General features: G+C 39.9%; 1 protein-coding gene across 2 annotated transcripts in view; it reads right to left on the bottom strand.

The window, feature by feature from the left end:
- Positions 1–13,239, bottom strand: part of CUBN (cubilin) — a 278,970-nt gene that overhangs the window by 108,551 nt on the left and 157,180 nt on the right. For both annotated transcript variants that reach the window (XM_058681796.1, XM_058681795.1), the window contains exons 33-36: positions 12,193–12,306; positions 10,414–10,524; positions 8,785–8,913; positions 7,631–7,763 (exon numbers count right to left, since the gene is read on the bottom strand). In XM_058681796.1, the coding sequence (XP_058537779.1) occupies positions 7,631–7,763; positions 8,785–8,913; positions 10,414–10,524; positions 12,193–12,306 (487 nt within the window). The remainder of the gene's footprint in view (positions 1–7,630; positions 7,764–8,784; positions 8,914–10,413; positions 10,525–12,192; positions 12,307–13,239) is intronic.

The raw sequence follows: 13,239 nt of genomic DNA, 5'->3' as shown, positions 1-13,239 counted from the left end.
AGATCCCACCAATACAGCCCAATCCACGCTGCCAACATAATTCAATGGGGAAAAGAAAGTCATTTTAACACGTGGTGTTTCAATTACTGAATATCCTTATAGAGGGAAGAAAAGTCAAAAAATCCTCAACCTCTACTTCTCTCCACACACAGAAAGTAATTTAATATTCCTCCTAGATATACACATAAAAGCTAGAACCATAAGGCTCCTAGAATAAAACAGAGAATATCTTTACAACCTTGGGGAAGGCATATATTCCTTAGATATAATGCAAAAGGCATTAACCATAGGATTTAAAAAATTAATAATTTGACTTCATCAAAAATTAAAATTTCTCATTAAAGACATGACGAAGAAAATGAATAGGCAGGTTACAGACTGTGTAGGGGGAAGAAGAGATCATTACAAAACATATATCTAACAAGGGACTCATCTCTGGAATATAAAAGGAATTCCTACCAAAAAAAAAAAAACATGAAAAAAACAAATCACCAAGTTAAAAATGACAAGAGATTTGAACAGACACTTCAACAAATTTGAGTGAATAGCCAATGAGAATGTCCAAAATATTTGATGTCATTAGTCACCAGAACAGTGTAAATTAACTATCACAGTAAGCTATCATTTTATACCCTTCAGAATAGCTAAACTAGAAAAGACTGACAAGATCGAATGTTTGGCAAGCACATACAGCAACCCGAAGTCTCATGTGTTTCTGGTGGGAATGTATACTGATAGAACCACTCTGAATAATTATTTGGCAGTTTCTTGTAATACTAAATATACATCCAGTTAATGCCCTGGAACTTCCTCTCCAAGATATTTACCCAAGAGAAATAAAAAATGCAAGAGCATACTAGTATCCTGAATATAAAAGATCTCTTACAACTCAAAAATAAAAAGACAACTCAAGTAATAGCAAAAGAACTGAAAATGCAGTGCCCCAAAGAAGATATATTATGAATGGCCAATAAGAACATGAAAAAATGCTCAGTCACTAGTTATTAGAGAAACGCAAAGGGAGCCTACAATAAGGTAACACTTCACCCCCATTAGGATGGCTATTATTTAAAAAATGGAAAATAACAAATGGTGATGAGGATGTTGAGAAATTGGAACTCTCAGGCATTGTAGGCATGTAAAATAGAGCAGCCACTGTAGAAAACAATTTGGCGATTCTTCAAAAAGTTAAGCATGGAATTACCATATTCTACTTTTAGGTATGTACCAAATTCTACTTTTAGGTATATACCCAAAGAAATTAAAAGCACGGGCTGAAACAAACATTTGTATATCAATATTTATAAAAGCATTATTCACAATAGCCAAAAGCTGGAAACAACTCAAATGTCCATCAGAAGATGAATGGAGAAACAAAATGGATAAACAAAAATGTATAAACAAATGACTGGACAAACAAAGCTATATATAGCTATATAATTATATATATTATATATAAATAAAATTACACATAGTTATATATAATTTGATATATAAAATGTTGATAAACAAAACAAGATACAGCTATGCATTTATCTATCTATATATAAAATCACATTTTATATACACACTGGATGATTCAGCCTTGAAACAGAATGAAATTTTGATACATGCTGCAACATACATGAACACTAAAAACATTATGCTCAGTGAAATAAGCCAGACACAAAAGGACATGTATGATTCTACTTAAATGTGAAAACTAGAATAGAGAAATTTGTAGATTCAGGAAGTAGAATAGTTTACCGACGGTTGGGGACAGGGAGTTATGTTTAAGGAGTATAGAGTTTGTTTAGTATGATGGAAAAGTCTCAGAAAAGGATGATAGTGATGATTGCACAGAATTGTAAACGTATCTTATGTCACAATAAGCTGAAGAAAAAAAAACAAAAACAAAAATAAAAAAAAGAAACACCTAAAAAAAAATCAGTATTTAAAGTTGCCCACAGATGACACAAAACAGAAATCTGTGCCCAGATGATTTTCTGGGGGAATTTCAAAGCTTCAATGAAATCAATAGCCCAACCTCAATGTTAGGCAAACTGTAACAACGCATAGAAAGGAGTCTCCAGCATTTCAAGGTTAGTATAATCTTGAGAACAAAACCAGTCAAGGGAAGCCAAAGAAAGAAAAGTATAGGTCAACCTCACTTAACGATATAGATGAAAAATCCTAAATAAAATATAAGCAGCATGGATCCATCAGTTGGTAAAATATATAAATCTAATCAAGTTGGACTAATAATGCTTTAAGATTAGAAGACCTAGGGGTGCCTGGGTGGCTCAGTTGGTTAAGTGTTCAACTCTTGATTTCGGCTCAGGTCATGATCTTATGGTTTGTGAGTTCGAGCTCTGTGTCAGGCTCTGCACCAAAAGTATGGAGCCTGCTTGGGATTCTCTCTCTCCCTTTCTCTGCCTTGCCTCTGCTCATTCGCTCCCTCTTTCTCTCTCTCTCTCTCTAAAAATAAATAAATAAGGGGCACCTGGGTGGTTCAGTTGGTTAAGCGGCCGACTTCAGCTCAGGTCATGATCTCACAGTCTATGAGTTCGAGCCCCACGTCGGGCTCTGTGCTGACAGCTCAGAGTCTGCAGCCTACTTCGGATTCTGTGTCTCCCTCTCTGTCTGCCCCTCCTCCACTCATGCTCTGTTTCTCTCCCAAAAATAAGCGAACATTAAAAATAAGTAAGTAAATAAATAAATAAATAAATAAAACTTTAAACATTTTTTTAAAAAGATTAGAAGGTCTATAAGAAAATTCACACCACACACACACACACCCACACACACACACACATGCACACACACACACTTAACAAAGATAGATGCAAAATATATTAAGAGAGAACCCATGACAATTGCAGGAAAACATTGGATAAAACTCAACACCCACTCATCATAAATACTCAGAAAATTAGGAATAGAAGGAAATTTTCCAAATGGGATGACAAATGTCTACCAATGCCTGCAGCAAATATACTTAGAAGTAAAAATTTCAAAGCATTTCCTTCGAATCAGAAACAACACAAGGGAGCCTGCTCTCATCACTTTGTTCCTCATTACACTACAGTGTTTTCCAGAGAGACAAGACAAGGAAACAGGGGAAAGGTTGTAAGGATTGGAAAAGAAGAGCTATAAGTTAATATTTAGGAGAGCTCATTCACTGATAAATACTTATTGTGCACCTTAATGTGTGAGGTCCTCTTCTCGGCACTAAATATACAGCAGTAGAAAAGAAAGAAGAAAATCTGTGTTATTCTAGAGAATACAGTGGTGGCTGGATAAGACATACAGAAATCGGTAGGGATTCCTTATACCAGCAACAAAAAATTTAGAAACTACAACTTAGTTAACACCTACTCAACAATTTTTACTGTCTTCCATGTTGCCAGACATTGTGGGGTAGGACGGTGAAGAACATAGAGAATTTTCCGCCCTTTTGGGAGCGGAATAAGTAGACATATAATGAGGTAGTGAACAATTCTAGGAGGAAAAATTAATTTGAGGTGTTATTTTTGGTAAAGTGGCCAGGTTATGTCTGTAAATTTTAACTGGATTCCCTTTGCAGTAGCAGCAGCCAAAAAAAGGTGTCTAGCGATAAGAGCTCTATTTTTAAAAATGTGAAAGTTTAACAAAGAACATAAAAGAAGAACACAATAAATGCGGAGATATTCCAAATTCAAGAACATGAAGAGTCAATAAAGATACTCCCGAAAATTAATGTATAAATTCAGTGTAATTCCAGTCCAGTCAACAAGTAGGATTCCATTTCTATAAAACATAAAACAGAAAGCAATACTATGTAGTGTGTATAGAGATTTATACATGCTACTCATATTATACATATGTAATTTAGTGTATATATAGAAAAACAAAGCTATAAAGTTATAAAAAACATGCATGAAAGTGATACATATGCAATTCAAGATACAGGGTAACTCCATGATGAGTAAGTAAGGGGGACTTTTGCTACCCTGCAACATTTTATTTATTTAAAATTAATTTTTAAAGAAAAAAAAGTAACGGTTAAAAACTGTAGAGAAAGTGTATGCAAACTATTCTTTTCCAGAAGTAATTGGAAGGAGTTTTTCCTGAGAAGAGGAAAGACAAGATAAAAAGGAGAAAGAATAACCTGGAAAGACTATAGAGGAGAAACTGCCAGAAAGGGGGGGAAAAAGTCACAAGAATAGAAAACTTCCTTCTCTATTGTGTGTACTTTTCAGTCAACACTCAACATTTTGTGTTACAAGATTTCACATGATGGTAAGTAGAGGGTTCTCCTGGGACTCTATCTCAGCTAATGGATTAGAGTGACAGGGAACCAGCCTGGAGGTTCTGGGCGCCTCAAGCCCTTCAATGGGACCAGTGTACCAGGCACACCTCTGAGCATTCGCTCCCAGGATGCTGGAACAAAGAAGTCAGATTTGCTCTACCACTGCTTCTCAAGCCAGATGCTAGCATTGGTAGGTCTCTAGCCAGACCAACAGTGAAGCTGTCGCTCTCACAATCCTACCAAGGTGAGGTACTACAATATAGATCATCTGTATCTATATTCTAGACACAGCTTTAGCAGCAAGCTATGACCCGTCACTGAATAGCAGAAGAAATCAAGAAAAATCCACATCAAGCTAACCCAGCTCCACATTTGCCCTTAGGCCCATTGCCTTGCTTGACAATTCATTCTTTGTAATACAAAGCTTCTATCCACAATCATTTCTGGCAAGGAATCATTCTGAATCCATCTTTAGGATGACTGCCATGTTTAGCACTTAAATTCAGGCTCGGTGTTATTACCCATAATATCATCAACAATGTGAAATATGCTAAAACTGTTTGGTTTTGGGTTTGCTTCCCCGAAAGTAAGAAGAGAAGAAAGAGATCATTTTCCTCAGCAGGTGGTTTACATGAAATTGAATCTAAACCTTTCTACTAAAGGCAATCTGTGGTCCAGCAGCACCCGCACTGCCTGAGAACTTGCTGAAATGAAGAATCGGAACCCACCAACCAACTAAACCAGAATGTGGGTTTTCACAAGATCCCAGGTGACTGGTGTGTACATTTCAGTAAGGTCCAACGGTCCAGGAGATTACTAAGTGGAGGTCTTTCCTATTTGAGTGCCATACTGGTGCCATCAGTGCCAAATTACAGAAAAGACATTTGATCAGAAATGATGGCAGGATGATGCCTATAAGAGTCAAATTAAACTTCTAAAAAAGCTTATTGTTTTCTTGGAAGTCTTTGTTTTAGGCCGGTACATTTTATAAGCAAATCTACCCTCTTTCCAAATACTTTGGCTGAAATCTGTTAGTAAAAATATGATGTGGAACAAAAATAGTACAATCGCTGTTTCTCATTATCCCATTTTGATTCTTGAACCAAGATCAGTCACTTTCTAAAAGTACTCTGCAAGCATAAAATATATTTTCTGTTAATTCCTTTAAATATCTGTTTTACAAAAAAACTCCTTTTTAGATTCTATTTCTCCCTCCTCCTTTTCGTTACAGATTCAACCATAATTTCTCCAGTTTTTCTCCCTATTGAATTTCACCACAGGGTCCACAATCCAAACCCTATGATTTTGAACTTGACGTATTCCATATGCTTCTCACACAACCCCAGGGAATGTTTCCAAGCACCCATCTGGAGACAGTTTAGACCAGGGCAGAAATAACTCACAGGCCTTGCCATAAAGCCCTTCTCATTATCCTCTACATAAAGAGGAACATCTTGCATTCTACAAAATTTGTTTTACAAAGAAAACTCAAGCAAGTAACACAAAATAACCAAAATTAACTTCTTATGGATGAGAAAGGAAAAGGCTGAGTCGTTAAGATTTGCCTATGTGATAACTGGGATTTAGTGAAGTGGATGAACCAGCATTTTGTGTTTATCTCCTATCTTCTAGAAAGAGCTCAGCATCGCCCTTCTTATTTAACTGTGAAATGCCACACAAGGTATTTTAGAAAAGGCAGAGTGAGATCACTTAACATGCGCTGAGCATCTGGTGTGCATCAACCTTGTGCTACACATTTGACATTTGACATCTTTACCGGTGGTCCTGTAGATGGAATGGATCTCTTTAGGTTTAAATAAATAACTTCTTGGCCTGAATTTATTAGTGACTCATCAAGAAATGGGATGTCTATCTTAAACATTCCCTTACCTGGCCCATTCCCACGGAATGTCAGATTAGTCAATAATGTGAGTATGGGAGAGACTAAAAGGAAAAAGACCAAAAAAGAAGCCCATTCATTTGGCAGTTATGAGGCCTCGGAAGCCACGGGAAGGACTTTGGGCTTTCCCACAAGAACAACAATCATGTTTTATTCATCATTGTATATAAAGCACTGGGCATGGGAGTAACATGTGCTAACTATGTGAGCACACAGTAGGGGCTTACACATATTTGTTGAAGAAAGGAAGACATATGTATCAGGTAAAAATTAGAGAGAGACAGAACCCCCCCCCCCCCCAAAGAACTTTGAGCTTTTAGCAAAGACAAAAGCAAACAAAAATTTCTTTCCCATGTGGCAGCTTAACCTTGCTTTGCCTTTCAGGCCCTCAGCGGGTGTCTTTGTTTTAGCACAATGCCACTTGTTCCCTGAAGAGCACTGTCTGATTGATGGACTGAAAGAAAGCAACTTCAGATGTCTGAACATGGCCCACAAATGGGACTGTTCTTTCATTTAAATCCTTTCTTGATGCGCAGTACGGCTCCTCGAGGACAAGGGACAAGACTTTTGAATAAACAGGCCGGTGTCCTCAGAACAATCCTCTGCTCTCTACGCGAAATTGTTCTATTCTCTTCAAAAACGGAATTAGCAATCCCAAACGATGCCCAATAATGTGGAATACGATATAACAAATAACTTTTCATTTAAAGCGGCAATGTAAACACTGAAATCTTTTCGCTCGGTGTTTGTTAAGTGGTGTTTGTCTACCACTGGTTTGGCGCGTCACAGGTACTTGTCTACTGATGGATGAAAAAGTCTTATGTCTCTTACCATGTGCTTTTCACTATCCACTTCTAGGAAAAGCACATTATTGTTATTTAATGTAATCTAAGACCACTCTGAATGTGGCAGGATCCTACTATTAATTCCATATCCATAGTTTAATGAGGAACATGCCAGTGATTGTACAAACCAGCCACTAAGTTCCTAAAAACTTCCAAAATTATTCTTCTGGATGGAGTAGAAGGGTAAGGTGGATTGGGGTAGGGACATGGCATACGGAGTAAGGAAGGCTTGATTGTGATGGGCATTCCTGCTGGAAGAAAGAAGGTTAGTATCTCTCCGGAAGATTCTAAATGTGTCTGATTCAGAAAAAGATACAGCTACTGTTCTCTGAAAATAAACATTCCACAAATTAGTGCACTAAGAGTTTAGGCATATCTTTCTCATAATGTTAGGCAGCGTTCTAGAACCATTCTCAAGAATTTTAATACCATTTATAACCCAAACTATGACTAAACAGAGGAAATTTGGAAACAGTCTTCTTAAAGTTCCCACCATGTTCTCTAACAGTTGCTTGGACACATGCTATTAGTTGTCCATTCTATTAGTAACCGTGCTTCCTTCCTGCGGATTTATTCACACTGAAACAATACCCCGTAAAAAAAAAAGGGATTTACATAAAAGACAGCTGGAGCCGGTTGCCAGGGGAACTGACAATGTTCCAGACACATTCCACGTTAGAGGGATAAACTTCCGGGTAGCCAGGGCTGTTGAAGATGCCTTCAGCCATGTGGAAGGTTCCACCACAAGCTGGAAGAAAAGAGAAACAAAGTGAGTGCCAGAGTGAAGATCGAATATAAGATACCATAAGGGCAAGGAGAAATAACTCTACAGGGGCTGTTAGCAGGATCAAAAGATATCCTATTTCCATTTCCAATGAAAAAACAATCCATGTCATATACAATAAGGAAAAGATTATGAAGACTGAAAATAAGCCACAGGATATGGTAGATCAGAAGGAATCTCTGTCGTTTCTCTTCTCAAAGCCATTTCTTTTTGCAAACTATAACTTCACGTAATAAAAGACTTATTTTAACTCCACAACCACTCACTATTTCTGGCCAGGATGATTTTCAACACTGGCCCTGAAAAGAAGAAGGCAATGTTCCAGCTTTTGTCTCTCAAGAGAACACACACACACACACACACACACACACACACACACACACATCTTCTAGGTGTTTTGTGCTTTTAACTGCCAATAACTAGGAAGCTGGCAGCTGACAAACAGCACACCCCTGGCCGACAGACCCAGTACCGGTGACTCCTCCCTCCCCTCCTCCCACCATGCCACCATCCATCCTGCCACCAGTGACAATACCCAGACCGGCCTGAGCCCAGCCATGAGGCCAGGGAGACTGGAGAACAGCAGCTGTCCATTCAGAAGAGATGCCGACGGACACTGCCAGTCAGGGGCTGGCTTAACAGACGTGTCACGAAGGAGCGAGCACGCTGGCCATTCCGACATCATCCCAACCCATCCTCCCCACTCCCAGAGCTCACTATCAGCATGAGCCGCAAGAGCCAAGGTAAGGAAGTACCCCAAGCGTCCGCCAGTGGATGAGCGGATAAAGAGGACGCCGCACAGAGTTCACTACTGTTAGAATTTACAAGGAGGTTAACCTCAACTGGAAGACGGAGAGGTTCGTCCCAGAGGTAGGCTCAGGGAAATGGCTCCCAATTCCAAAGATACGGCAGTCCCAAATAACAAACTGAGGCTTTCTATCACATCCCTCTTAACCCAGTAATGCCATTTGCTGACTCCTCTTACCTGATGATGACGCGGCGTATGTAGCATGGAAACCCTCGGAATTCACTCTAGAATCTGAGACAAACCTCAGCGTCAGAGCATTGCTAAAGGAAGTGATGGGATGCGGCATGGAGGCACCACAGTAGCGGCCTGGATAGAAAAAGGACAAAAAGAACGAGCGATCACGTGGCACATGGCACAGACTGTCACTTCTAGTAAATGTGCATTTATTAGAACCACAGGAGATGGAAGCAAAAAGAAGAAGTCACTATTTGGAGAATTTAAGGCAGGGTCGGTGTTTGGGACAGTGCCTGAGAGTTAAATATAAACTATAAAGACAAGTATAGGAGATATGATTTATAAACATTGAAGAATATCAGGGGGAGGTTAGAAAGATGTAGACAACCTGGCTCCAAGCGGAACGAATGCTAAAATCTCTAGCCAAGTATGGACCTGCGCAAGTAAATGCACTAATGCTTCAAAGCAAAGCATTATAGCCAAAAAATAAATGTGTGGATGCTGGAGGCAGAATACATGGATTCAACTCCTAGCACTGCCATTTGCTAGAGGCGCGACCTGAGATAAGTCACTGACGTTCTCTGTGCCTCAGTTTCCCCACTGGAGAAAAGAGACTATCAATAGTAATGAAACCTCTATCATAAGGGTATGAGGATTGACCAAGTTGCTATTTATAAAGTTCTTAGAATAGCACTCAGCACAAGTGAAGTGCTATGTAAGTGTCTGTTAAATAATATCCCTTCATCCTTGGTCAAATGCTTACAGATAAACATCCCAAGCAATGCAATCAGGACCGCATAGAGCAGAGAGGAATCAATTGCCCACTACTGTCCCAGGCTCTGCTCTGGGCCCTGGAAATAGAGCAACCAGCAAAACAAAGTCCCTCCTCTGATGGAGTTTGTCTTCTAGTGCAGGATAAGAAACTTGTATGCCAAAGCTCAAAGATGGCTACCTCATGGAGAAAGTTCAAATAACCTGAGATGATTTTACTTGAAGATATTTCAGAAACTAGATAGTAGCATTCTTTAATTTCACCGGGATGTCCTGCAATCAGAATTCCCATGTGTGTGTTTGTTGCTGTATTTTTTGCTTTGTTTATTTAGTTATTCCTTCCTTCCTTCCTTCCTTCTTTCCTCCCTTCCTTCCTTCCTTCCTTCCTTCCTTCCCTTCTTCCTTCATTCTCTCCTCCCTTCCCTCCTTCCTTCTTTCCTTCCCTTCTTCCTCCCTTCACTCCTTCCTTCCTTCCTTCCTTCCCCCAATGCTTCTACTGAGGACAAAACCAGAAGGACCATGCTCAATTCGAATATAAGAACTGGTCATATACTAACAAGAAATTTCTCACGGAATGCTATCTAATGCCAGGACGGACTGAATTTCATTGCTCTCTAAAGCAGTTGCAACTTTTAAAAGAAAAAATACATAAACTGTTCATGTCCTTGAGTGTGAACAAGCTGTGTTTCTTGAGCCCCACCTTCACTCTTGCTATCCTACCCTCTAACTCTCTTTACTTGGCTTATATTGCTCTTCCTATCTGTTGGAACCATTCCAACCTCCAATAACAGCATATACGTAGGTAAATATATAAATACGACCCAGTCAGGGCCACAGACGAGTGCGTGAGCGCTGCAGTACCTCGGAGGGGTGCGTCATCATACTTGCCATCCAAAATTTCTAAAAAGTCTTGTGTACACATTGCAGTGCTTTCAAGTCCAAAGTGGCTGAAGGAGAGGGTGATGTGATTGACTGCAAGAGAAGGAGAGAGGACTAAGAGAGCCCTGGCAAACAAAACATACAGGGAGCGAGGTTTATCCTTTGATCAATTCCTTTGCAGGTTCTCCAGCAGGGAAGCGGCGCATTTGGCTCCTCTGAAGAGCGACAGAATCAATGTTTTTTGAAAGTGCTTCCAGAATCTGAAATGCTGATGGTGGTAAATAAGAGGGCCCTGGGGTATGTTCATTCCACGGAGACCACGTGGAGTGCTTGTCGGAATATACGGTCTTTACACTTTTTGCATCAGCCATTGCTGGCTGACTAGTTTGCTGACTTGTAAATGAGATGCTCCTACCCCCCTGGCACGCACAGCCTAGCTCTCTTAGTTTTACCTGAAGCCCAGAGCCAGGACCCTAGAGGTTTGGAGTCATTTATAAAGAAAGCTTTGAATTACTTGCAAAACAGCAAGTGCTTGGGTGTGTTTTTTCTTTTGCTATTCATCCAGGGTCCCTAATCTTCAGAATAGGATCTGTCTTTGAACCAGTGAGATCTTTCATCTAAATGCTTTACAACTCATTAGAAATTATCCTTACATGCAAAACCGCTCAGCTCAAGGCAGGGGGCTCCTTATCGAAGGCTTAGTTTCTGGCCAGCAGCTGGCAACTTTCTTTGGCTAAGGATTACTTCGCCAAGACCCCAATCATATGCATGGTAATAAACATATTCTTTTGTTACCTCTTAACATCCCTAGTCAGAAAATATTGAAGTGTTAGAAAATATTGAAGTCAAACTTATCATTTTTTAGATTAGCTAATGGGGCCTTGCTGGCTTAAGTGGATTTGCTTATTGTCACAAAAGTGATTAATCATAAAGCAGAGTAAAGAACTTAATGCCTTTCCTACATTATGGCTGAAATCATAAATTTTTCCCGAATACCTCAAGGAAGGGCAGGGCCCCTCTGAAACATGCGTGATGGCCCCGGGATCACCCTCTTTGCAATCATTTTGCTTTGAGTCCTGAGAGGTCTCTTCCTTTTCTCTGTCTGGAAACTGTGGACAGTAATTCTTACCACCAGCTTGTTACCAGGTCAAAAAATATGATTCTAGAATTCTAAAAAGACAATTATGTAAACACTCACTAAGTGTTTCTTCCAGGCCGTGTGCTAGAATTTTCTGTAATACATGCATTGCACGAGAGGCCCGGTTTAATAATCAGCTTCCACTTTGATCGAAGATCGATATGCTTATGGCATCACATTCCCAAACTATGAGTTATTAATTCTTCAGTTTGTGGTTCTTATTCATCATTTAGTCATTTGGCAACTGTCCCAAATATCTACCACACTCAAGGCACATGTGTCAAAAACTATTTATCAGTTATTTTTGCTTATCCCCAATTTCACGTGCCTGTCAATACAGCAAGGTTACAGGTTTTTGTTTTTTTTCTTTTTCCTCTGTTAGGCCTTGAACCTTAAATTTTTTTTTTTTTTTTTTTACTTAAGAATAAACAGTCAAAATTACTTTCCTATCAGATTAGGAAGTGCTCGTTCTTGTGCACATCAGGAATGGGGACTTCCAAAAAAAGAAGAGGAAGGCCATCAATTGTTACCATTGAGGAGACGGGAACATTAGTCATAGATGGACTTTCCCACAGACACCATCCATCCTGGATTCCTTTCCTTTTTTCTTTTTTGTTACTTACATGGAGGCTGAGCTTGAATTATCCAGCTGCAGTTCTGATTGTGTGGATACTTGGCAGGGAACAATGGAGAGGATATAGTATCAGATGAGTCGGTAAGGATGTAGCCCCCACAGGCTGAGGAACACAAACACACACACACACGCATGTCAGATACTTTTGATTTCTACTGACCGCACAGAACAATTATTTGATGAGTAAAAACACAAATGATGTTTTCCTATTTCTGAAACACATGCCCAGGAAGTACTCTGCCAAGGAATCTGCACATAAACCATGAGAAAATGGAAATGCACCGTACATTTATAACAATATTCTTCAATTACAGGAAGTGGGGAGGGGCAGAGGACAAAAGATGAAGTGGCTATGAACTGCTTGAGCCACTGAAACAAAACTCTAGTATGGGTCCACTTACTCTGCCCGCTCATAAATTAGAGGTATAGGGATAATCTGTTTCTGAGCAACTTTATTTATTTATTGTTTGGAAAATAAATAGTCAATTGAACAAGAGTGCATAGGATGGCTGTGTGTTATCAGAGAAACGCAAAACTCTGTGGCGGTGCAGACAGGAGAGTCTGGCCAGCTGGGGAGCGTAAGGGGTGTCTCCCGGAGGAGAGTGGCTGGAGGAGGAAGTGGGGCTGAGGAAGAATAGTCCAGCAAGAGACACAGAGGAGGGTCAGGCCTGCGACTGTGCGGACTTGGCTAAAGTATGGGGCTCCTGAAGGGTGTTGGGGAAAAAAAAAGACTGGGGAAGGTTCCAGGACCCTTGGGTAACATCTGGAGGAATTTGTGGCTCCATTCTCCACACGATGAAGAGCCAGGACAGATTCACGGAGCACACAAGGGCATGGCTGGAGTGGGGCTTTTGGGAGCTGACTTTGGAGGAAGATGGGGAAAGGGTGGGTGAGCGGGAGGAGGCTTTGTAATAATCCAGAAGAGACCTCCTGGGGACATTGTTTACTCTGAAGCAAACCATAAGTAATTAATTAAATGAGAAATGAAATGCATTAAGAAACTATTCTTTTCTTTGCAGAGTGGCTGATTCATGCA

The sequence above is a fragment of the Neofelis nebulosa genome, chromosome 8 (assembly GCF_028018385.1).
Source record: "Neofelis nebulosa isolate mNeoNeb1 chromosome 8, mNeoNeb1.pri, whole genome shotgun sequence".
Taxonomy (NCBI): domain Eukaryota; kingdom Metazoa; phylum Chordata; class Mammalia; order Carnivora; family Felidae; genus Neofelis; species Neofelis nebulosa.
The sequence above is the reverse complement of the archived record's forward strand: the minus strand, read 5'-3'. Positions and strand labels throughout refer to the sequence as shown.